A 25,967-nucleotide genomic window follows, 5' to 3' on the forward strand; every position below is an offset into this window, starting at 1 on the left:
ATTCAGTGCCGTTCGGAACATCAGAAGTAGTCATATTATGTGGATTTACAGCTCAGTGTTGCTAGATTCACGGAACCTGAACTGGTTATAAGGCTCAGTTAGGAAAGCGCTCTCTCTTGTGGTTGAGACAGGGAACTACACCTATTGTTCACGCCTCTTCATTTTGAGGGGCTCAGGGTGGATGGCTGTGTGGGTTCTATTCTAGAGCTCTATGATAGAACTCTGAGCAGCTGACTCCACCTGCAGTCCTGGGTGCAGTAAAGGGAGTTTAAAGCTCCAGGTGGGATCCTAATACCTGCTGCACAGGGAGTGACTCTACAGTGTGCTGCAGGAGAAATGGGCTTCACCCCATTCAAAGGGAATTAAAAACTGCAAATACAAAAGCAAATGTAAAGGTTAGGTCATGTTTTAATGCCTTGGTTATTACCAATCTTTAGATAATAAATAATTACATAAACAATGTGGTGTCATAACTTTATTAGATTTATAACATTGACATTCATTACAAAGAGTTGACTGCCAGCCAGTGTTCTTTTAATGTGAGTTCCTCCACAAGGGTGTGTTGAGCAGTCAGCAGGAATAATGTATTTACTGTGTTTCTATTGGCTGCAGTCAGAGTGACATGATATTATACCAATGAGACCCCCCCTCCCCCCCATATACAGCCCCAGCACCTCCAGTAAACGACACAACCTGCTCCTGTTCTTACTGGTTTACTGCTCAACCCTCTAACCCAGGCGGAAACTCTTCCCCTGTAACTGCCACACCTCCCCCCCCCTCAGTGTGCAGCGGCCAGCAGGGTCACAGGCTTCTTATTATTATTATACAGCCCTACTGTTTATTCTCAACACATTGGGCTAGTCCACTTTTATAACTGCCTTCACAGGGCACACCCTGAGGGGGGCAGGGTTTTTCCCATCTTCATTTAAGCAAGGTGAGAAATAGGGAAACAATCTTGCAGTAAATCTCTGTCTAAACATGTAGAGAGGTCTCATATCACTCGCGTCAAAGAATGTGATCTCTTCCCTGTCATAGTCCAGCTGAACTCTGATCTTCTGGGGTTTCTTCTCCACAGTGAGTTGTGTCTGTGGTGAGGTCCATGCCCAGTACTGATCCCCATTTCTCAGGACTATACCCCAGTATCCTGTTCCTGGGTTCCGAGTGAATTCCCCTTTCCTCTGGCTGAACTCCTTTGTCACACCCAGATTCCAGGCAGTTTTGTTTCCAACTTCAACATCCCAGCAGTGTTTCCCTGAAGTGAATCCCTCAGAGCCCAGCACACTAACATAGGGATCAAACCGCTCTGGGTTATCAGGAAGCTCCTCTCTCTCATCACTGAATCTCACACTTGTTAGATCCTCAGACAGTATGAGCCAGGGTGCTGCTGTGTTGGGATCCAGAGTCACTGGAGCTGAGGGAGGAAACAAGAGACAGGGTTAGAAGTCAAAACATTTACCTGCACACTGAAGCATTGTAGTACATTATCAATCAGTCAATCAATCTTTACAGCGTCTTTTACAGTGGACCACTATTACAAAGCTCTTTACAAGATGCAGTAACAGCAAAAAAATCTATAATACTTTAAATGCAGAGAAATGTATAATACAAGATACAGGAGGCAGGAGTTGTATATATGTATGTTGCTCGCAAAGCCCACTGAAGACACAGGCTAAAATGTGTAGCTTGACACTGACAATGTATTCACTGATCTTAAAATGGTGTGAGGCTGCAATGTGAGCTGCATCTTTCACAAGTGCATTCATGTGAGCTGCATCCTTCACAAGTGCATTCATGTGAGCTGCATCCTTCACATGCGTATTTGTGTGAGCTGCATCCTTCACAAGCGCATTCATGTGAGCTGCATCCTTCACAAGTGCATTCGTGTGAGCTGCATCCTTCACATGTGTATTTGTGTGAGCTGCATCCTTCACAAGTGCATTCGTGTGAGCTGCATCCTTCACAAGTGCATTCGTGTGAGCTGCATCCTTCACATGCGTATTTGTGTGAGTTGCATCCTTCACAAGTGCATTCGTGTGAGCTGCATCCTTCACATGCAAATTTATTTGAGCTGCATCCTCTACATGCACATTCGTCTGGTTGTGTAAGCAACATGTTCATTGAGGAGGTAAATTAAAATAAACGGTCCTTTCACACCAAGCACGTCAAAGCGTCAATGTCTGCATCTAGTGTAACATTCATGCCTTACAATACTGTACATCTTGTAGGCTTTCACACTGGCCACATAGAGTAAAACAGACGGCATCTGAATTAGACTGCATGGAAAGCCACCCAGGTCCAAATTCTCATTTGACTTTAGTACGTGTTGTAATTCGAATTATTACACATACTAATTTGGCCAATCAGATCACTGAAAATGAAATGAGAAACAAAGAATTTAAAGAAAATAGTATGTGTAATAAATTATTTCGTGGCATTGGGTAAAGTCTACTGTAAGATGGAGGATAGATCCAGAGCCTCTGAGAAGATCATCAACCAGTGGTTTCGAAGCGTAAGACTTCATTTTAATTCATTGGTAACCCCACTAGAACTAATAGTGTTGAAATATCTGACATTTAATCTAATATTAGCTATAGTAACTCAGTATTTAGAGTAAAACTGAAACAAATATATTTAGAAAATAAAAAAAAAACAATTGTGTACATTGTTAACACAAACTGAACTGTGTCAACAGTGTCTGTCTGAAGAAGCCAGCAGCACTCAGCAAATCTATATTTGCATCATAGAAGAGAATCTTTCAACGCCATGATTTGCAATTTGATTTATTCTTGATTTTTGTAAGCATATTTCATGTCTGAAATTTTAAAATATTTTATCCTGAAGGTGATTGGGTACTCTTGTAATTACGCTACATGACTGTAGAATGACCAGCCCCTACGTGGGTATTACTGTAAAATGACCATCGAGTGAGTGAGTGAAAACATGCAGCTTTTATACAGCTGTACCGAGACTCGATTGCTAATCAATCATTCAATTGGAGTCTCGGTACAACTGCACGTGAATTAATAAAATGCAATTCCCCGTGCTCACATATTATTACATTTTACCTGCACGTGAAGTGCTGTGCAATCTTCGTGTCTAAATACAAATATACATTTTAAACACTCGTGTTCCACAGACCCGTTTACATCCCATGTACCAATGATTATACACCAAAATTAACACACAACACATAACATACAACACAAAATATACACAGGGACAGGGCAGCATTGCCACACTGCTTTCCAAACAGTACGGCAAAGACACCACTCGAAATGACAAACTAACCAAATATATGTCTACTAAATATTCATAACATATTAATATTTTTATTTATTTATTTTCTTGTATTATTTAGTTTTCATGAAATGGTATTCATATCTTAGTTCTATATTTCTTGCAGTGTTTGCATACAGTAGTTCTTTGTCACAGTGTCTGAGTGGTGAGAGTGTGGGTGCTGTGCTGTGCTGTGCTGGGTGTGTGAGTGAGAGTGTGGGTGCTTGCTGTGCTGGGTGTGAGAGTGAGAGTGTGGGTGCTGTGCTGTGCTGTGTGTGAGTGAGAGTGTGGGTGCTGTGCTGTGCTGTGCTGGGTGTGTGAGTGAGAGTGTGGGTGCTGTGCTGTGCTGTGCTGGGTGTGTGAGTGAGAGTGTGGGTGCTGTGCTGTGCTGTGCAGGATGTGTGTGTGAGAGTGTGGGTGCTGTGCTGTGCTGTGCTGGGTGTGTGTGTGAGTGTGTGCTGTGCTGTGCTGTGCTGGGTGTGTGAGTGAGTGCTGTGCTGTGCTGTGTGAGTGAGCTGTGGGTGCTGTGCTGTGCTGTGCTGGGTGTGTGAGTGACAGTGTGGGTGCTGTGCTGTGCTGTGCTGGATGTGTGTGTGAGAGTGTGGGTGCTGTGCTGTGCTGTGCTGGATGTGTGTGTGAGAGTGTGGGTGCTGTGCTGTGCTGTGCAGGATGTGTGTGTGAGAGTGTGGGTGCTGTGCTGTGCTGTGCAGGTGTGTGTGAGTGAGAGTGTGGGTGCTGTGCTGTGCTGGGTGTGTGGGTGCTGTGCTGTGCTGTGCTATGCTGGGTGTGTGAGTGACAGTGTGGGTGCTGTGCTGTGCTGGGTGTGTGAGTGAGAGTGTGGGTGCTGTGCTGTGCTGTGCTGGGTGTGTGAGTGAGAGTGTGGGTGCTGTGCTGTGCTGTGCTGCACACGACGCGACCCACACACTCACTCTAACACCCACGACACGACATGCGACACGACCCACACACTCACTCTACACCCTGTACACGACTGTGCTGACACGACACGACACGACCCGACACACGTGCAGTGCTGTCACACTCACGACACACACAGACACGACCCACACAGTCACGTCACCACACACGTACACGACTCACACGAACCCACACACTCACTGACACACCCACGACTCACTGACACGACCCACACAGTCACTGTCACACCCACGACGTGTGGGTGTGGGTGTGCTGTGCTGTGCTGGGTGTGTGAGTGAGAGTGTGGGTGCTGTGCTGTGCTGTGCTGTGTGTGCTGAGTGTGCAGTGTGAGTGCTGTGCTGTGCTGGGTGTGTGAGTGACAGTGTGGGTGCTGTGCTGTGCTGTGCTGTGTGTGAGTGAGAGTGTGGGTGCTGTGCTGTGCTGTGCTGGGTGTGTGAGTGAGAGTGTGGGTGCTGTGCTGTGCTGGGTGTGTGAGTGAGAGTGTGGGTGCTGTGCTGTGCTGGCTGTGTGAGTGAGAGTGTGGGTACTGTGCTGTGCTGTGCTGGGTGTGTGAGTGACAGTGTGAGTGCTGTGCTGTGCTGGGTGTGTCAGTGACAGTGTGGGTGCTGTGCTGTGCTGTGCAGGATGTGTGTGTGAGAGTGTGGGTGCTGTGCTGTGCTGTGCTGGGTGTTTGAGTGAGAGTGTGGGTGCTGTGCTGTGCTGTTTGCTGGGTGTGTGAGTGACACACTCATACACACACACGCATACACACACACACACACACGCATACACGCACACACACACACACACACACACACACACACACACACACACACACACACACACACACACGCACACACACACATTAGATCGTAAGACATGATATATGTATTGTGGCAAAGTGCCCGCCCCTGTGTGTATTTTGTGTTGTGTGTTAATGTTGGTGTATAGTCATTGGTACACGGAATATAAACGGGTCTGTGTAACACGAGTGTTTAAAATGTATATTTGTATTTAGGCACGAGGATTGCACAGCACTTCACGTGCAGGTAAAATGTAATAATATGTGAGCATGGGGAATTGCACTTTATTAATTCACATGCAGTTGTACCGCGACTCCAATTGAATGATTGATTAGCAATCGAGTCTCAGTACAGCTGCATAAAAGCAGCATGTTTTCACCCACTCGGGGTTGTGTGTTCGGTGAGTGGAGAACGGGATAGGAGACGGAGGTAATAGTAAATAATAAAATATCTGCTCACCGTGGTTGTCTGTATAGTTCGTTTTGTTTGTCTTTTTGTTTTGTCCTGTGTTTTTGTTTGTACAACCTTTTTATTTTCTGTTCTGTTTATTTATTAAATTCGTTCGCTCAGCTCCACCAGACTCCACCCAGGTGAGCAACAAATAAAGGACAAAGACCAAACTACAGTGGGTGAGGCCGGCAGAAACACTGTACAATCATCGATGTGGACTAAAGTTTATCAATAAAAAATTTTAAAAAAAATATTCTTAAACTATTCCCTTAAATATCACACAAACAGCATGTAAACCTGTTTAATCAGTGTGTAAAAACCCTGCCCTGATTGGCTGAGAGGGTGTGCAGTATATAAAAGCTGAACTAATGTCCGGCTGGATGACTTGAGTAGAACTCTGGCTCCAGAACTCTGGGCAGTGAGAATTGTAGCTGCTCACAGAGTTCTATCACAGAGCTCTAGAACAGAACACTGGGACACTGAGCAGCACTAACATTCTTAGAGCTCTGGGAGCATTCCAAGACAATGGGCTGAACTCAGAGAAGTCTGTGTTCTACTGCAGTGGTTTCTTTACAAGGAGTTTTAATGCAGACCAACATGGGATCAGAAAGCCTTCTGCTCTCTTGGAATGCTCTTCCAGCTCACCTCAATACTATGAGCAGCTCACAGTGTTTTAATATTGAACTGAGAGATGATCTCTCGGATGGATAGAAGTGTATTTGCTCCAGGTCTGTACATTTCATTGTGTGTTATTATTGATTGTAGAGAGCTGTATCTTGCTGCTTCCACACATTGTGGATTGTGGGAATATGCACCCCCACCCCCTCCTTTGTGATGCTGCCCCACAGTACTCACTGTATTGAACAATCCCCAGCATCTTCTCCCACACTTTGTACTTCAGAGAGCCCAGGTGCTCGGCTACATCTATCAGCGCTCCTGAAACACACTGTGGATCCTGCAGTGTGCGCTCGGCTCTGCAATAACATTCAGGAGTTAGTGCTGCTCTCTGCTTTTTCATTCCATACAATTGAAGATAAGAAATAAGAACATAAGAACATAAGAACATAAGAAAGTTTACAAACGAGAGGAGGCCATTCGGCCCATCTTGCTCGTTTGGTTGTTAGTAGCTTATTGATCCCAGAATCTCATCAAGCAGCTTCTTGAAGGATCCCAGGGTGTCAGCTTCAACAACATTACTGGGGAGTTGATTCCAGACCCTCACAATTCTCTGTGTAAAAAAGTGTCTCCTATTTTCTGTTCTGAATGCCCCTTTATCTAATCTCCATTTGTGACCCCTGGTCCTTGTTTCTTTTTTCAGGCTGAAAAAGTCCCTTGGGTCGACACTGTCAATACCTTTTAGAATTTTGAATGCTTGAATTAGGTCGCCACGTAGTCTTCTTTGTTCAAGACTGAACAGATTCAATTATTTTAGCCTGTCTGCATATGACATGCCTTTTAAGCCCGGAATAATTCTGGTCGCTCTTCTTTGCACTCTTTCTAGAGCAGCAATATCTTTTTTATAGCGAGGTGACCAGAACTGAACACAATATTCAAGATGAGGTCTTACAAGTGCATTGTACAGTTTTAACATTACTTCCCTTGATTTAAATTCAACACTTTTCACAATGTATCCGAGCATCTTGTTAGCCTTTTTTATAGCTTCCCCACATTGTCTAGATGAAGACATTTCTGAGTCAACAAAAACTCCTAGGTCTTTTTCATAGATTCCTTCTCCAATTTCAGTATCTCCCATATGATATTTATAATGTACATTTTTATTTCCTGCGTGCAGTACCTTACACTTTTCTCTATTAAATGTCATTTGCCATGTGTCTGCCCAGTTCTGAATCTTGTCTAGATCATTTTGAATGACCTTTGCTGCTGCAACAGTGTTTGCCACTCCTCCTACTTTTGTGTCGTCTGCAAATTTAACAAGTTTGCTTACTATACCAGAATCTAAATCATTAATGTAGATTAGGAATAGCAGAGGACCTAATACTGATCCCTGTGGTACACCGCTGGTTACCACACTCCATTCTGAGGTTTTTCCTCTAATCAGTACTTTCTGTTTTCTACATGTTAACCACTCCCTAATCCATGTACATGTGTTTCCTTGAATCCCTACTGCGTTCAGTTTGAGAATTAATCTTTTGTGCGGGACTTTGTCAAAAGCTTTCTGGAAATCTAAATAAACCATGTCATATGCTTTGCAATTATCCATTATCGATGTTGCATCCTCAAAAAAATCAAGCAAGTTAGTTAGGCACGATCTCCCTTTCCTAAAACCATGTTGACTGTCTCCCAGTACTCTGTTACCATATAGGTAATTTTCCATTTTGGATCTTATTATGGTTTCCATAAGTTTGCATATAATAGAAGTCAGGCTTACTGGTCTGTAGTTACCTGGTTCAGTTTTGTTTCCCTTTTTGTGGATCGGTATTACGTTTGCAATTTTCCAGTCTGTCGGTACCACCCCTGTGTCAAGAGACTGCTGCATGATCTTGGTTAGCGGTTTGTAAATTACTTCTTTCATTTCTTTGAGTACTACTGGGAGGATCTCATCCGGCCCAGGGGATTTGTTTATTTTAAGAGCTCCTAGTCCCTTTAACACTTCTGCCTCAGTTATGCTAAAGTTATTTAAAACTGGATAGGAACTGGATGACATGTGGGGCATGTTGTCAGTATCTTCCTTTGTAAAAACTTGTGAAAAGTAATCATTTAATATATTTGCTATTTTTTTTTCTTCCTCTACGATTTTGCCATTTGTATCTCTTAAACATTTAATCTCCTCTTTGAATGTTCTCTTGCTGTTGTAATATTGGAAAAACATTTTGGAATTGGTTTTAGCTCCCTTAGCAATGTTCATTTCTATTTCTCTCTTGGCCTTTCTAACTTCCTTTTTGACTTGCGTTTGCAGTTCCGTGTACTCTTTCTGTGTACTTTCTTTTTGGTCCTTTTTTAATGCTCTGTAAAGTGCCTTTTTTCGCTGAATATTTTTTTTAATTGATCTATTAAACCATTTTGGCAATTTAGTTTTACATTTAGATTTGTCTACTTTAGGGATATAATTGTTTTGCGCCTCTAGTACTACATTTCTGAAGAACAACCATCCTTCTTCTGTGGGTGTTTTCTCTATTTTACTCCAATCTACTTCTGTTAGTCTCTGTTTCATACCTTCATAGTTTGCTTTTCTAAAATTGTAAACCTTAGCTTTAGTCTTTACTTTTGAGGATTTAAAAAACACTTCAAATGAGACCATGTTGTGGTCTGAGTTTGCCAGTGGTTCTCTGACCTCTGTTTTAGTTATTCTGTCTTCATTATTTGAAAAGACTAAATCAAGGCATGCCTCCCCTCTAGTGGGTGCCTTGACAAATTGTGTTAGGAAGCAGTCATTTGTCATTTCCACCATTTCTATTTCATCCTTCGCGCTACCCACCGGGTTTTCCCATTTTATTTGGGGGAAGTTGAAATCCCCCATTAGTATGGCTTCTCCTTTGCTACACACATTTCTAATGTCATTGTATAACAGATTATTTTGCTCACCGTCTGAATCTGGCGGTCTATAGCATGCTCCTATTATTATGCCTTTTGAATTTTTGTCTGTTATTCTGACCCATATTGATTCGGTTTTATTTTCTTTGTCCAGGTTTAACACCTGGGCTTCAAGACTGTTTCTTATGTATAGCGCTACCCCTCCTCCTCTTCTGTCCTGCCTGTCTTTCCTATACAGTGTATACCCACAAATATTATATTCGTCCCCATCACTCTCAGATAACCAAGTTTCTGTAACACCTATCACATCATAGTTACCTGTTAGTGCAGTAGCTTCAAGTTCTAGAATTTTGTTTCTGATACTTCTAGCATTTAGATAAATACATTTAATGGTTGTCTTACCTGAGTTGTTGTTCTTGTTTTGATGCTGTCTCCCTTCTGTTTTTTTGTTGATTTCTCCCCCCTTCCTTTCTAGTTTAAATGCTTCCGAACCTGCTCAAGGTTCGGAAGACTTCCAAGCATATTTAAATAAGATTACAGCTGCGATTCTATAGACAGCTTAGATTTTACATACATACCTTTTCTTAGTTTTTCTGTAATTCTGAAATAAAGAAGAATAAAATATAGTTTAAAAGACAAACGATAACTAAACATTATCGATTTGTGTCTAAAACTATTTACAAATATTACATGGACTCGCACTAAGACAGTTGACATGTCTGAAATGTCTTTGATAAATACCTGTGAGGCTGAAGCCAGGATGTAAACACAGGCAGGACAATAGTTCAATACATTATTAAACAACAAAACACATTGTATATAAAACAGCAGCGACGATGCCCAGCTTGCCATGTTAAACTCAGTGTTGATACTTCCCTTCCACTCTGGCATTCCCAATAATGACACGCCTGTGCTGGTTTGTGGTGCTGGGGTGTGTGGGGGTTGGGGTATTTTCTGCCTGTTTTATCCACTCTCACCTCTCACTCGCTCGCTCGCTCACCAGTATTTTGCTATCCCTGAATATATAAGGGCTGCTCTTCAAATACATGCACATTATTTTAATGAGGAGGAAGTCCCACAAGTGCAGGACTGCTCCAGATGTTCTCCATTTCCTACCAGTGCAGAGCGACTGGGGGGGAGGTATTGGTGTGTGAGTATTGTACCAGTCTTGCAGTCTCCATTGCACAAACACATTGTATGGGCACATGTATACTCATCTGTTCCCTGTGCTAGTCAGTGTGCATTCACAATAAGAACATGTTACACAGTTAAACAATCACTACCTGCAGGAAGAAGATGTCTTCAGCTTCCAGCTCCTGTTCTATCACTCGGATTGTGTCTGAAAGGGATGAGATTTCTCTTGTAATATTTTCAATCTTCTCCTTCATGATTCTTCCCTTTTGTTCCTCTTCCCCCCTCAGTGCAGCAATCCTGGCCTTTTCTTCATCTTGTAGAAACTGGTGAAGTTTCTCAAACTCCTCCTTTATCTGCCTCTCTGTTTGCTGGGCTTGTTTCTATACAAGAAAAGGATCACTTTGGAGTTAGTTTAGGTGTCCAGTGAAAATGTATGTTGTGTATTGTTTAAATCACTAATCTAGTTCTCTTACCTTGATGTGCTCTGCTGTTTCATCACATTCTTCTTTAACTTTATTAAAGGTTTTCAGCTTGTCCTGCAAGGGCTCCAGCGCAGTCTTGAGCTCTCCCTGAAATGCAATGAAACCCAGAGCTTGCACATCACTGTTAACACATGCCTGGGGTTGGGGTTAGGGTTCAGGTTTTGGGGATGGGGTTGGGGGTTAGGAGTTAGAGGGGTTGGGGTTGGGGTTAGGGGTCAGGGGGGTGTCCCAACACCAATCCCCAGGGATTGGGGGGTTTGGGGTTTGGGTTGGGGTCACCAAACCCCCCCCCCCAATCCCTAGTTCCGAATCCGAACCACATACCCCAATGCCTGGGACCCCGTAATTGGGGTTGGGGGGTAGGTGTACCAGTTATGGGGTAGGGTTTTGGGGAGCAGGGTGTTGACCCCCACCCCCACAATTAGGTTTAGGGGTTGGGCCCCCAAACCCCAATTTCCAAACCCCAACCCCTAGGGCCAAAGGAATGGTCTTTTTTCCAATTGAGAGGTTAGGGGGGTCAGGAATTGGGAAACCCAAACCAGGGGTTGGGGTTAGTGGTCAGGGGTTGTGGTTAGGGGTTAGGGTTAGGGTTTGGGGTTGGGGGGTAGGTGTTGGGGTTATGGGTTAGGGTTTGGGGAGTAGGTGTTGAGGTTGGGGTTTAGGGTTAGGGGTTGGGGGTTAAAGGTTGGGGTTAGGGATTAGGGGTTGGTCTTATGGGTTAGAGGTTAGGGGTCAGGGGTTAGGGTTAGAGGTTAGGGATTGGGGGTTGGGGTTAGTGGTCAGGGGTTGTGGTTAGGGGTTAGTGTTAGGGTTTGGGGTTGGGGGGTAGGTGTTGGGGTTATGGGTTAGGGTTTGGGGAGTAGGTGTTGAGGTTGGGGTTTAGGGTTAGGGTTTGGGGTTTTAGGGTTGGGGTTAGGGTTAGGGTTGGGGTTGGGGGTTAGGGTTAGGGGTTAGGGGTTAGGGTTAGGGTTAGGGTTTGGGTTTGGGTTTGGGGTTGGGGTTGGGTTAGGGATTGGGGGTTGGGGTTAGGGTCAGGGGTTGGGGGGGTTAGGGTTAGGGTTTGGGGTTGGGGGGTAGGTGTTGGGGTTATGGGTTAGGGTTTGGGGAGTAGGTGTTGAGGTTGGGGTTGGGGTTTGGGTTGGGGTTAGGGTTAGGGTTGGGGTAGGGGTAGGGGTTGGGGGTGGGGTTAGGGTTAGTGTTAGGGGTAGGGTTAGGGTTTGGTGTTTGGGTTTGGGTTAGGGTTTGGGTTTAGGGTTAGGGTTAGGGTTAGGGTTAGGGGTTGGGGTAGGGGTTGGGGTTGGGGGATAAGGGTTGGTGTTGGAGGTTGAGGGTTGAGGTTAGGGGTTAGGTGTTAGGGGTTAGAGGTTAGTGTTTGGGGGTTGGGATTAGGGGTTACAGGTTTAGGGGTTGGGGTTTGGGGTTGGTTTTGGGGGTTAAAGCTTAGGGGTTGATGTTGTGGTTGGGGTTGGATTTATGCTGTTCTTGGCATGTTTGAGATGGGATTGTGAGATATATAGCTCTATTTAATTATTTTGCCCCAGCTACTGGGTTCTACTCTTGAGTATCTCTCAGCTTCGAGGAGGGCTGAGAGCTGTGCAGACTTGCCCAGGATATATCTGGAGTAGCGAGGGTTAACTAGCGGGCTAAATAATAGAAGCACCTGACTGTGTGACATGTATGCTATGGAATGGAGCTCTGGAGCTAGGCTATGTATGGTCTGAAGCATCTGACTACTAAAATAGCTGATCTTTGTGCTTGTATCCACAGTGCTTTTGTGGACTACACTGACTGGTCTATTCTACCTTCTGACCTGGATTAACATTAACGCAGCCTGTCTCTGATAGGGGCTGTGTGAGGGTTTATAAGGGTTCAGGTGTGAATAAATTAATTCACACAGACACATTCCCCTCCCCATTCCTGTACAGCACCAGCCCTCTCTCTCTCTCTCTCTCATTAACATGACAGCATTAGTAGTACTGCCAAAGCATTTACAAAGTGCACATTCTGAACATCAAAAAAAGTAAAGAAATGCAAAGCAATATTGAAATAAAGAGGTAGCGGTAGGACTGTAAAACTGGAGGCTGAACACTTAAATAAACAATGATGTCAGTGTCGCTCATGTCAGTGAGCTTCATGGCCAGCTGGCTGAGGGGACTCTTCTCTGAGCTGAGCTATTCTTGGCTTGTCAGGCTTTGTGGTGGTAGTAATTTAACCCTGTATTTTAGTGTTTTTTTTTAAATATTAACAATCACATTTGCTGTATTTCTCTGCACTTGTAGATTTTTATAAAATTCTGCATGCAGGATTTCTGTTGGGGGTTTTCCCCATTTTGTGTAGACCTGCTCTGTGAGTGGTTGCCACACTTCACTACCCCGCTTCCCTACACGTTTCTGTAGAGTACTTTTTCTCTCTCTCTCTCTCTCTCTCTCTCTCTCTCTCTCTCTCTCTGCTCTTCTTGTATAGTACCCCAGACATAATTAAAATATATCTATTCATAATAGGATTTGTTCTGCCATTTGTTCTGCTCAGACTTGTTGTTTAAACTGTTTCATTATAATCCCCCATCCCAGCCCTGATTACTTGCTTATAGATATAAAAAAAAGCAAATACAGGTACTTCTGTGAAAAGTGAATACTGGGTTTAAATATTTATTTTTCTGAGAACTAAACATTGTTTACATACCTTATAATCCTGTGCAGCTTCCTGGACTGGACGGAGCTTGTGATTTTTATGTTTCTTTGAAGTTTGACACACAGGACATACAGTCTCTTCATCATCTACACAGAACAGCTTCAATTTTTCCTCATGCACACTACAAAGCATTCCAGGAGGTTTCTGACTGTGTTCTTTTAAGAAGCACTCTGCAATATTCCTGAGAGCAAAATTGACAGGAGGATCCCTTATTGAAGCCCTCCTCCTGCACACTGGACACTCCCGAGCTCCCTTCTCTTTCCAGCACTGATCCAGACATGCTTTACAGAAGCTGTGGTTACAATGAAGAGTTACAGGATCCTTGAAAATCTCACAGCACACAGCACAGGAAAGCTCTTCTTCCAGACCAGAAGCATTTGCTGCCATTTCTGTACAAAGTCGCACCCTGCCTTGCTCTCTGTAATGTCTCCTTTCAATCTCACAGAACCTCAAACGCCTTTCACCTTCACAGTGAGTTCCCAGAATGCCTGTAGATTAGTAAATGCTATAATGCTGTATGGCACATTTATATAATTAGGATCTTTCTTTTCTACAATTTAAGATTTTTTTTTTCATAATGTGTTCCTTTCTCTTTCCATTCAAAAGGAATTCCTAAAGGTAACTTTAAAAGAGTAAATAGTCACCCCTTTCCCCTCCTGTGCACACACCCCTGTATTTCAAGTTGCAGATTCCTCAAGGGCCAGTGTTGTACTGAGTTCCAGTCAAGGTTTTTAACTCTTGCAGCTTTGTTTTGATTTGATGACTCCAACACATTAATGCCTGAAAGCAATTTTCTTCAGGAGGTCACACAACCTGTACTCTAGGGAAGGCTCAGCCTCAGTTCCTATCCCAGCCCCTGGAGTTTATCACACAGCCTGTACTCAAGGGAAGGCTCAGCCTCAGTTTCTATCCCAGCAGTGGTTTATCACACAGCCTGTACTCTAGGGAGGGCTCAGCCTCATTTTCTATCCCAGCCCCTGGAATTGATTGTGTTAAAATGCTTTCAAAGGGCTGCAGCTATTTGATAACCCTGGAGAGCGTGTGCAGTAACATGCTAACCACAGTTGTAATAATACAAGAGGATCTCCCATCATTCCTTCTGCGTTCATTACTCAGGTATCTCCTCAGGCCCCTGGTCCATACAGGTGAACCTCTGGAACTGACCAGCTTTACACTGATCCACAGATATGGAGACAGTCACTCCCAAAAGAGCTGTTTCGAATCACTTCCTGGACCAATTCTGTTTCCAGTTGAACTGGGGCAGTATTAACCTGTGGGGTGTGAGAGAGCCATGTTTCATACTCTCCGTATTTTCTGAACCAAAGCACTTTGTGATGGTAGTCCACTATGAAAGGCACTATATAAAATAAAGATTGATTGATTGATTGATTGATGTACATAGGGATTGATGACCAGAACTGCACACAATATTCAAGATGAGGTCTTACTAGTGCATTGTACAGTTTTAACATTACTTCCCTTGATTTAAATTCAACACTTTTCACAATGTATCCGAGCATCTTGTTAGCCTTTTTTATAGCTTCCCCACATTGTCTAGATGAAGACATTTCTGAGTCAACAAAAACTCCTAGGTCTTTTTCATAGATTCCTTCTCCAATTTCAGTATCTCCCATATGATATTTATAATGTACATTTTTTTTTCCTGCGTGCAGTACCTTACACTTTTCTTTATTAAATGTCATTTGCCATGTGTCTGCCCAGTTCTGAATCTTGTCTAGATCATTTTGAATGACCTTTGCTGCTGCAACAGTGTTTGCCACTCCTCCTACTTTTGTGTCGTCTGCAAATTTAACAAGTTTGCTTACTATACCAGAATCTAAATCATTAATGTAGATTAGGAATAGCAGAGGACCTAATACTGATTCCTGTGGTACACCGCTGGTTACCACACCCCATTCTGAGGTTTTTCCTCTAATCAGTACTTTTTGTTTTCTACATGTTAACCACTCCCTAATCCATGTACATGTGTTTCCTTGAATCCCAACTGCTTTCAGTTTGAGAATTAATCTTTTGTGCGGGACTTTGTCAAAAGCTTTCTGGAAATCTAAATAAACCATGTCATATGCTTTGCAATTATCCATTATCGATGTTGCATCCTCAAAAAAATCAAGCAATTTAGTTAGACACGATCTCCCTTTCCTAAAACCATGTTGACTGTCTCCCAGGACCCTGTTACCATATAGGTAATTTTCCATTTTGGATCTAATTATAGTTTCCATAAGTTTGCATATAATAGAAGTCAGGCTTACTGGTCTGTAGTTACCTGGTTCAGTTTTGTTTCCCTTTTTGTGGATCGGTATTACATTTGCAATTTTCCAGTCTGTCGGTACCACCCCTGTGTCAAGAGACTGCTGCATGATCTTGGTTAGCGGTTTGTAAATTACTTCTTTCATTTCTTTGAGTACTATTGGGAGGATCTCATCCGGCCCAGGGGATTTGTTTATTTTAAGAGCTCCTAGTCCCTTTAACACTTCTGCCTCAGTTATGCTAAAGTTATTTAAAACTGGATAGGAACTGGATGACATGTGGGGCATGTTGTCAGTATCTTCTGTATACTGTTTGGTTCTGTAGTTGTCTGTTTTGTTTGGCCAATGTTCCCTTTATTTTGTGTTTTGTGCTAATCTTTATTTTTTTAATATTTATAAATATATGGCTGCGGCCATTTCAGCCCCATAACTTTTTGTTTATGTCCTGCTTCCTGATCCGTGACATTACCACGCTCCTGCGGACTGCAACCACTCTGCACATTGCCTTACAGACATCAAGCATTGGATGTCACAGAATTTTCTAATCTTGAATTTAGATAACACAGAGGTTACGCTAGTGGGCTCACAGAATGAACTAAAAGGAAATGTGGGATTACATTACATTTGTAGTCTCTCATCAAAAGTTAAACTAGAAATGAAGAGTTTGGGGGTCACCTTTGATCCTGGTCTATCATTTGAGACTCATATTAGGGAAATTACTAAAGTATCGTTTTTCCATTTGAGAAATATAGTCAAACTTAGACCAATTATTTCTGTAGCTGATGTCGAGAGACTAATGCATGCCTCTGTTTCATCTAGAATTGATTATTGTAATGCACTTTTTTTCTGGTGTCCCAAAACGTATGGTATCTTGCTTGCAGCTTGTTCAGAATACTGGCACTAGAATTCTGACTAAAACCAGGAGAAGTGAACACATTACCCCCGTTTTGGCCTCTTGACACTGGCTCTCTGTACAGTGTAGCAGGTGTACTCAACCTTTTCTGAACCAGGATCCATTTGCAAATATTGATGGCTAACCCCCACCCAGTAAATAGCTCAAGTAGAAAACACTCAAGTATTTTGGCCCCAAAATACATATTTCCCACTACATGTAATATTATTAATAATACTTACAACAACAACAAGTTAAACCAGCTCAACAGAATGAAAGTTGAAGGCAGAAATCAACATTAACAGCAACAGCAATACAGCAATATATTATTATTATTATTATTATTATTATTATTATTATTATTATTATTATTATTATTATATATTATTAAATAATAATATACCGGAGGGGTCAAGTTCTGAGGGACAGTAGTAACGCATTGCGTTACACTGCAACGATTTAAAAATGACACACATTTTATAATTTGTGTAATGAATTCAAAACAACATATTTATGAGAATTGTACTTTTTGGACCCAAACGAAAGGAACTGGGTTTGCAGTTTTAAACCCCAATGTCAAAAGCGTTAGTTACTGTAGTCGCAATCAAATGGTGTCGTGTAACTTATATATATGTTTATGATATATTTATTATATATATATATATATTATATATATATATATATATATATATATATATATATATGATATATTTAATTCGGATGGAGTGAGAAGAAGACGTGTGATAAACTGTTGCAACAAAAGACATAACTCCGACACACCAGGTCACACCAATTTCTTTGTCAGGCTGTGCTCGATCTTTCAGGTGAGACGTTGTTGTAAGTGACTGTGCAACTGATGCACAGTTCACACACCCTAGTCTCGTATCTTGTAAAGCGCTTTGTGATGGTGGTCCACTATGAAAGGTGCTATATAAAAAGAAAGATTTTTATTATTGAGTGTGCCGCAACCCTCACCAGGAGAAGCAGAATAATAATGGATAGATGGATGGATTGTTGAATACAAACTGGTAGCACACTGTTCTCTAGTGGAAGCTTTGAGCCAGGTGAGCAGATCAGGAAGTGAAGAGGTGTGCTTAATTTCCAGTAACTTTGATAAGAGTCAGAAAGGCTGTAACTTTGTCAAGAAATGGCAGCAAAGGCTTCTCGTCTGGAAGAAGAGATTTCCTGTGCTGTGTGCTGTGAGATTTTCAAGGATCCTGTTATCCTGAAGTGTAGCCATAACTTCTCTAAAGCATGTCTGGATCAGTGCTGGCAAAAGAAGGAAACATGTGAGTGTCCAATGTGCAGCAGAAGATCATCTGTCTCTACACCTCCCAGCAACCTTGGTTTAAAAAATATTGCAGAGTCCTTCCCAGAAGAACACAGTCAGAAACCTCCTTCACCTCCTGGAATGCTCTGCAGTCTGCATGAGGAAAAACTGAAGCTGTTCTGTGTAGATGATGAAGTGACTGTATGTCTTGTGTGTCAAACTTCAAAGAAACATACAAATCACAAGCTCTGCCCAGTCGCGGAAGCTGCACTGGATTATAAGGTTGGAAATAATATTTACATAAATTACTAATGTAAAAAGTTGTAACTTTATCATTAGGGCCCAATTACTTTGTATTGTAAAGTATAGCTAAAGCATTGTTTACTAACAGTGCTACGGATGCTTCATTCACTCACACTGTTTCTACTGTCAGAAACACACACACACACACACACACACACACTGCTGTATAGTTTTATGTATTTATTTCCATTAACATGCACAGTTCTGTATATATGAAGAGACTGACAGTGAATTAAAGTGAAGCTGGAAGTGGTGGACTTTGGACAGTGCGTGCTGTTAAACCTACTTTAGTTTAAAATGCTTCTAATGTTCAGTAATAAAAGCAGGCCTGGTTCCAGGGTGCTGTGCTGTTCACAGTATTCAATATAGTATCTGTGTGAGACTAATAAATAGTGTGGCTTCTCCTTGACTGTTATTACTAAAGAGAGAATTCAAAGAGGAGGTAAAATGTCTAAGAGACACAACTGGCAAAATCATAAATGAAGAGAAAAAAATAGCAAATACATTAAATTATTACTTTTCACAAGTTTTTACAAAGGAGGATACGGTCTACATGCCCCACATGTTGACCAGTTCCTATCCAGTTTTAAATAACTTTAGCATAATAGAGGCAGAAGTGTTAAAGGGACTAGGAACTCTTGAAATAAACATTAATAGTACTCAAAGAAATGAAAGAAGTTATTTACAAACCGCTAACCAAGATCATGCAACAGTCTCTTGACAAGGGCTTATACCAACAGTCTGGAGAATTGCAAACATAATACCGATCCACAAAAAGGGAGACAAAATCGAACCAGGTAACTACAGATCAATAAGTCTGACTTCTATTAAACTTATGGAAACTGTAATAAGATCCAAAATTGAAAATTACCTATATGGTAACAGTATCCTTGGAGACAGTCAGCATGGTTTTAGGAAAGGGAGATTGTGTCTAACTAACCTGTTTGATGTTTTTTGAGGATGCAACATTGACAATGGATAACTGCAAAGCATATGACATGGTTTATTTAGATTTCCAGAAAGCTTTTGACAAAGTCCTGCATAAAAGATTAATTCTCAAACTGAACACAGCAGGGATTCAAGGAAATGCATGCACATGGATTAGGGAGTGGTTAACATGTAGAAAACAAAAAGTACTGATTAGAGGAGAAACCTCTGGAGTACCACAGAGATCAATAGTATCCTCTGCTCTTCCTAATCTACATTAATGACTTAGATTCTGGTATAGTAAGCAAACTCATTAAATTTGCAAATTTTACAAAAATAGCAAACACTGTTGCAGCAGCAAAGGTCATTTAAAATGATCTAGACAACATTCAGTACTGGACAGACACATGGCAAATTACATTTAATAGAGAAAAGTGTAAGGTACTGCACACAGGAAATAAAAATGTGCATTATAAATACCAAAGGGCAGATGCTGAAATTGAAGAAGGAATCCATGAAAAAGACCTAGAAGTTTTCGTTGACTCAGAAATGTCTTCATCTAGACAATGTGGGGAAGCTATAAAAAAGGCAAACAAGATACTTGGATATATTGTGAAAATTGTTGAATTTAAATCAAGGGATGTAATGTTAAAACTTTACAATGCATTAGAAAGACCTCATCTAGAATATTGTGTTCAGTTCTGGTCACCTCACTACAAAAAGGATATTGCTGTTCTATAAAAAAGGCAAAGAAGAACAACCAGAATTATTCCGGGTTTAAAAGACATGTCTTATGCAGACAGACTAAAAAAATGGAATATATTCAGTCTTGAACAAAGAAGACTATGCGACGATCTGATTCAAGCATTCAAAATTCTAAAAGGTATTGACAGTGTCGACCCAAAGGAGTTTTTCAACCTGAAAAAAGAAACAAGGACCAGGGGTCACAAATGGAGATTAGATAAAGGGGCAATCACAACAGAAAATATGAGGCACTTTTTAAACAGAGAATTGTGAGGGTCTGGAACCAACTCCCCTGTAATGTTATTGAAGCTGATACCCTGGGATTCTTCAAGAAGCTGCTTGATGAGATTCTGGGATCGAATAGCCTCCTCTCGTTTGTAAACTTTCTTATGTTCTTATGTACTGAGTGACAGCACAGCACACCGTGGACCTGCTGTCCAGCAGCAATGGCAACGTCCTGACCAGCATCACTCAAACAGAAACACAGGCTTTGAGAATGTGCAATAAGAAGCACTCTGAATGATTGCTAGCAGGTCAGGAAACAGTTACAAAAATAACATGAAATGTGGAGCCACTTGTTCTTTGAGAGACTTCACCGGATATTTGTTTCACACTAATCTGGATGAGGGTCAAACACCTTGGACTCTACATGCAGAATATCAGTAGCCACACATATTATAAGCAAGCTCCGGGTTTCATTGCAGGGAGAACTCAAGACTGCACTGGAGCCCTTAAAGGACAAACTGAAAACCTTTAATAAAGTTAAAGAAGAATGTAATGTAACTGCAGAGCACATCAAGGTAAGAGAACTAGATTAATGATTTAAACAATACACAACATACATTTTCACTGGACACCCAAACTAACTCAAAAGTGATCCTTTTCTTGTATAGAAACAAGCCCAGCAAACAGAAAGGCAGATAAAGGAGGAGTTTGAGAAACTTCACCAGTTTCTACAAGATGAAGAAAAGGCCAGGATTGCTGCACTGAGGGGGGAAGAGGAACAAAAGGGAAGAATCATGAAGGAGAAGATTGAAAATATTACAAGAGAAATCTCATCCCTTTCAGACACAATCCGAGTGATAGAACAGGAGCTGGAAGCTGAAGACATCTTCTTCCTGCAGGTAGTGATTGTTTAACTGTGTGTGACATGTTCTTATTGTGAATGCACACTGACTAGCACAGGGAACAGATGAGTATACATGTGCCCATACAATGTGTTTGTGCAATGGAGACTGCAAGACTGGTACAATACTCACACACCAATACCTCCCCAGTTGCTCTGCACTGGTAGGAAATGGAGAACATCTGGAGCAGCTCTGCACTTGTGGGACTTCCTCCTCATGAAAATAATATGCTTGTTTTTGAAGAACAGCCCTTATATATTCAGGGATAGCAAAATACTGAGTGAGCGAGCGAGCGGTGAGAGTGGATAAAACAGGCAGCAAATATACCCCCCCCCCCCCCCCCCCCCCCCAAGCACCACAAACCAGCACAGGCATGTCATTATTGGGAATGCCAGAGTGGATGGGAAGTATCAACACTGAGTTTAACATGGAAAGCTGGGCATCGTCGCTGCTGTTTTATATACAATGTGTTTTGTTGTTTAATAATGTATTGAACTATTGTCCTGTCTGTGTTTACATCCTGGCTTCAGCCTCTCAGGTATTTATCAAAGACATTTCAGACATGTCAAATGTCTTAGTGCGTGTCCATGTAATATTTGTAAATAGTTTTATACACAAATCAATAATGTTTATTTATCGTTTGTCTTTTAAACTATATTTTTCTCTTCAATTGTATGGAATGAAAAAGCAGAGAGCAGCACTAACTCCTGAATGTTATTGCAGAGCCGAGCGCACACTGCAGGATCCACAGTGTGTTTCAGGAGCGCTGATAGATGTAGCCGAGCACCTGGGCTCTCTGAAGTACAAAGTGTGGGAGAAGATGCTGGGGATTGTTCAATACAGTGAGTACTGTGGGGCAGCATCACAAAGGAGGGGGTGGGGGTGCATATTCCCACAATCCACAATGTGTGGAAGCAGCAAGATACAGCTCTCTACAATCAATAATAACACACAATGAAATGTACAGACCTGGAGCAAATACACTTCTATCCATCTGAGAGATCATCTCTTAGTTCAATATTAAAACACTGTGAGCTGCTCATAGTATTGAGGTGAGCTGGAAGAGCATTCCAAGAGAGCAAAAGGCTTTCTGATCCCATGTTGGTCTGCATTAAAACTCATTGTAAAGAATCTCATGCAGTAGAGCACACACTTCTCTGAGTTCAGCCCATTGTCTTGGAATGCTCCCAGAGCTCTCAAGCTCTGGACCAACAGGCACTTTGCCGCCTGTATTGCTGCCATTGCTTTCCTATGGTGTTGGACAAACCAACGAGAGATGATACCTCTGGTCCCGCGCTACCGCTCAAATCGAATCCAGCCAAGTGTTGACAACACGTGCTTGGCAGGAAAAATTATGAATGAAACTGTTGTCTAAGGAGGTGTCCAAGCACCCTGAAGTGTTTGATCCCTCCCATATTTCATATGAGGCCAGGCAAGTCAGCATTTTAAACATTGCCCCTGATATGCATCCTTCCTGTAGCCAAGTTGATATTGTTATCACCTTTTGCCTTTTTTATTATTTCTGTAGTTCACTACTATTTTTACTAAATAACTGGCTGTAAAAGGATATTGTGACAGGGTAGCCCAGTGGTGATGTCAGACCAGAAGCAGGAACAACAACAAACAAGCAGTACTGCAGGGCAAAAAGATGCTGCGGCACCGTTAATTTTTTTAACATAAAACTAAAAGATTTAACAAAAACACTTACTCACAGTGCCAAATAAAAAAGATAAACAAAAACAAGTCACGAACACAAAACTGACTACAGATCTAGCTGGGCAATCGCCTTCACTGTTCCTATAGGGTTTTTTCAGTTTCCTTTCTCCTCTCGCTCTCCCATACTTCTCCTCTGTACTCCCACCCTGAGTGCAGAGAGCTGCAGGCTTTTATGCAGATGACCACCTTCTGCATGAGGTTTTTATTTCCACACTGCTAGAGGACGAGTTGCCTAATCTTGCCTCTGCCAGAAACAAAACAAAACAATAACAAAGCAAAAACACAGGGCTACTGCGTCATATATAAATACAATAAATCATAACAAACACAAAATAATAAACTGCACAGGGGCAGAGGGGTACCCCATTGTAAAATAAATAAACAATCATGTGCAGGGCTCCTCGCCCTGTTACAGATATATTTTCCAACACTTTAGTAGTAGGTTACTTGCTGTCAGCAACGTATTGTATGTTTCTTTGCTAATCTGAGATCGCTCATTTCATACACCTGCAGATGGATGACAGAAAAACAATGTTGAAAAACAAACCAGTGTTTTTATTTAGTAGATTATATGGGTGTGTGACAAGGTAGCTGAGTGGACACAGGTGCAGTGGTGATGCAGTGCAGGAATGAAACAGACAGAGACTCTAATCCGGTTTGGAAAGGGGTATTTTATTTGTATTTCCAGTCCTGGTTGAGTGCAGTAGTGTTCGTGATGGGTGAGGCTCTTTATTGCTTTCTGACGGTAGTGCAGTACTGTTCTGGTTTTAGTGCTGGCCCTCAGCGACAGCTCCGAAATTGTGATGGCTGTCTAGTGCAACAAACAAGACGATTATTTACACAGACAAACAAACAAAAACACCCACAAACGGCTCCACATTTTTAACTCCAATTAAAGTCCTTGGTTCTGTCCCCTTTTGTGCTGTCACGCATGACAACTTGGTAAACGAGTGCGGCTGCCATATCATTTCCATTCCGGATCAATGCGTTATTGCAACGGAGTCTCGCCTTCTTCCAGACTCCGACGACTTCCCGACCCTGGGAAAGAACTGTCAGACCAGCCCATCCAAAGAACTCTGTTCTCATCGCTTAGCACTCCCACAGGTCGGGCAGGAGATTTACAAACAAGAATCATTGGCCAAAAGTTTTTCATCATGCCCTATTTTAATAATGTTACGTTAACATATTGAAATTACATATCTCTTTGTAGTTTTCCAAAAATGAAAAAATGTGACATTTTGAAATCTAACGGAGACAGAGTTCTACTCAAATCATCCAGCCGGACATTAGTTCAGCATTTATATACTGCACACCCTCTCAGCCAATCAGGACAGGGTTTTTACACACTGTGATTAAACAGGTTTACATGGTGTTTGTGTGATATTTTGACAGACACATTTCTGCTTGCAAAATGGTTTGATTTGAAATAGTAATATTTCAAATGATGCATTACAATGTTAAATGTAATATACAGCTCCTGCCTCCTAATGTTCTAACCCTGTCTCTCATTTCCTCTCTCAGCTCTAGTGACTCTGGATCCCAACACAGCAGCACCCTGGCTCACAATGTCTGAGGATCTAACAAGTGTGAGACTCAGCGATGAGAGACAGCAGTTTCCTGACAACCCAGAGCGGTTTGATCCCTGTGTTAGTGTGCTGGGCTCTGAAGGATTCACATCAGGGAAACACTGCTGGGATGTTGAAGTTGGAAACAAAACTGCCTGGAATCTCGGTGTGACAAAAGAGTCCAGCCAGAGGAAAGGGGAATTCACTCTGAACCCAGGAGCAGGATACTGGATTATAGGCCTGAGGGATGGGGATCAGTACTGGGCATGGACCTCACCACAGTCTACAGGACTCACTGTGGAGAAGAAACCCCAGAAGATCAGAGTGCAGCTGGACTGTAACGGGGGGGAAGGTGGCATTCTTTGACTCCAGTGATATGAGACCTCTCTATCCTTTTAAATACAGATTTACTGAGAGGATGTTTCAATATTTCTTTCCTTGCTTAAATGAAGATGGTAAAAACCCTGCTCCACTCAGGGTGTGCCCTGTGAAGGCAGTTATAAAAGTGGACTAGCCCAATGTGTTGAGGATGAACAGTAGGGCTGTATAATAATAAGAAGAAGCCTGTGACCCTGCTGGCCGCTGCACACTGACAGGGGGGGAGGTGTGACAGTTACAAGTGAAGAGTTTCAGTGAAGCTCATTTCCTCCTGGTTTAAAGGGTTGAGCAGTAAACCAGTAAGAACTGGAGCAGGTTGTGTCTGGAGGTGCTGGGAGTGTACATGGGGGGGGGGGTCTCATTGGTATAATATTATGTCACTGACTACAGCCATTAGAAACACAGTAGTACATAAGAATATAAGAAAGTTTACAGACAATAAGGAGCCATTTGGTCCATCTTGCTTGTTTGATTGTTAGTAGCTTATTGATCTCAAAATCTCATCAAGCAGCTTCTTGAAGGATCCCAGGGTGTCAGCTTCAACAAGATTACTGGGGAGTTGGTTCCAGACTCCAACAATTCTCTGTGTAAAAAAGTGCCTCCTATTTTCTGTTCTGAATGCCCCTTTGTCTAAACTCCATTTGTGACCTCCTCATTTCTTATTTCAGGTCGAAAAAGTCCCTTAGGTCGACACTGTCAATACCTTTTAGAATTTTGAATGCTTGAATCAGATTGTCGTGGCATAGTCTTCTTTGTTCAAGACTGAATAGATTTAATTATTTACCCTGTAAGCCTTTGACATGCCTTTTAAACCCGGAATAACTTTGGTCGCTCTTCTTTGTACTCTTTCTAGAGCAGAAATATTATTTTTGTAGTGAGGTGACCAGAACTGAACACAATATTCAAGATGAGGTCTTACTAATGCATTGTACAGTTTTAACATTACTTCCCTTGATTGAAATGCAACACCTTTCATTACATATCTGAGCATCTTGTTGGCCTTTTTTTATAGCTTCCCCACATTTCTTAAATTAAGACATTTCTGAGTCAACAAAAACTCCTAGGTCTTTTTCATAGAGTCCTTCTTTAATTTCAGTATCTTTCATATGATATTTATAATGCACATTTTTATTGCCTGCGTTCAGTAGCTTATACTTTTCTCTATTAAATGTCATTTGCCATCTGTCTGCCCAGTTCTGAATCTTGTCTATATCATTTTGAATGACCTTTGCTGCTGCAAGTGATACTGCTGTATCAGTGTTTGCCACTTTTCCTATTTCTGTGTCATCTGCAAATTTAACAAGTTCGCTTACTATACCAGAATCTAAGTCATTAATGTAGATTAGGAATAGCAGAGGACCTACTACTGATCCCTGTGGTACACCACTGGTTACCTCGCTCCATTTTGAGGTTTCTCCTCTAATCAGTACTTTCTGTTTTCTACATGTTAACCACTCCCTAATCCATGTGCATGCATTTCCTTGAATCCCTATTGCGTTCAGTTTGAGAATTAATCTTTTATGCAGGACTTT

General features: G+C 41.9%; 1 protein-coding gene and 1 pseudogene across 1 annotated transcript; one reads left to right on the plus strand and one right to left on the minus strand.

The window, feature by feature from the left end:
- Nucleotides 1–767: 767 nt before the first annotated feature.
- On the minus strand, nucleotides 768–13,648 carry LOC121316370 (zinc-binding protein A33-like). The gene is made up of 6 exons (XM_041251449.1): nucleotides 13,238–13,648; nucleotides 10,547–10,642; nucleotides 10,223–10,453; nucleotides 9,518–9,540; nucleotides 6,303–6,421; nucleotides 768–1,411 (listed from the first exon to the last, which is right to left on the minus strand). The coding sequence occupies exons 1-6, from the start codon at nucleotides 13,631–13,633 to the stop codon at nucleotides 858–860; spliced, it is 1,419 nt and encodes a 472-aa protein (XP_041107383.1). The 5' UTR covers nucleotides 13,634–13,648; the 3' UTR covers nucleotides 768–857.
- A 3,776-nt stretch (nucleotides 13,649–17,424) lies between these two features.
- LOC121316371 lies at nucleotides 17,425–24,716 on the plus strand (annotated as a pseudogene).
- Nucleotides 24,717–25,967: the final 1,251 nt, after the last annotated feature.

This window comes from Polyodon spathula, chromosome 5, assembly GCF_017654505.1.
Source record: "Polyodon spathula isolate WHYD16114869_AA chromosome 5, ASM1765450v1, whole genome shotgun sequence".
NCBI lineage: Eukaryota > Metazoa > Chordata > Actinopteri > Acipenseriformes > Polyodontidae > Polyodon > Polyodon spathula.

Excerpts from the sequence above, each read along its gene's own strand:
- LOC121316370 (XM_041251449.1), bottom strand. The coding sequence starts at position 13,633 with ATGGCAGCAAATGCTTCTGGTCTGGAAGAAGAGCTTTCCTGTGCTGTG. Across the intron at positions 10,454-10,546 it reads AAACAGCAGAGCACATCAAG|AAACAAGCCCAGCAAACAGA; the intron begins GTAAGAGAACTA and ends TTTCTTGTATAG. Across the intron at positions 1,412-6,302 it reads GCTGGGGATTGTTCAATACA|CTCCAGTGACTCTGGATCCC; the intron begins GTGAGTACTGTG and ends TTCCTCCCTCAG.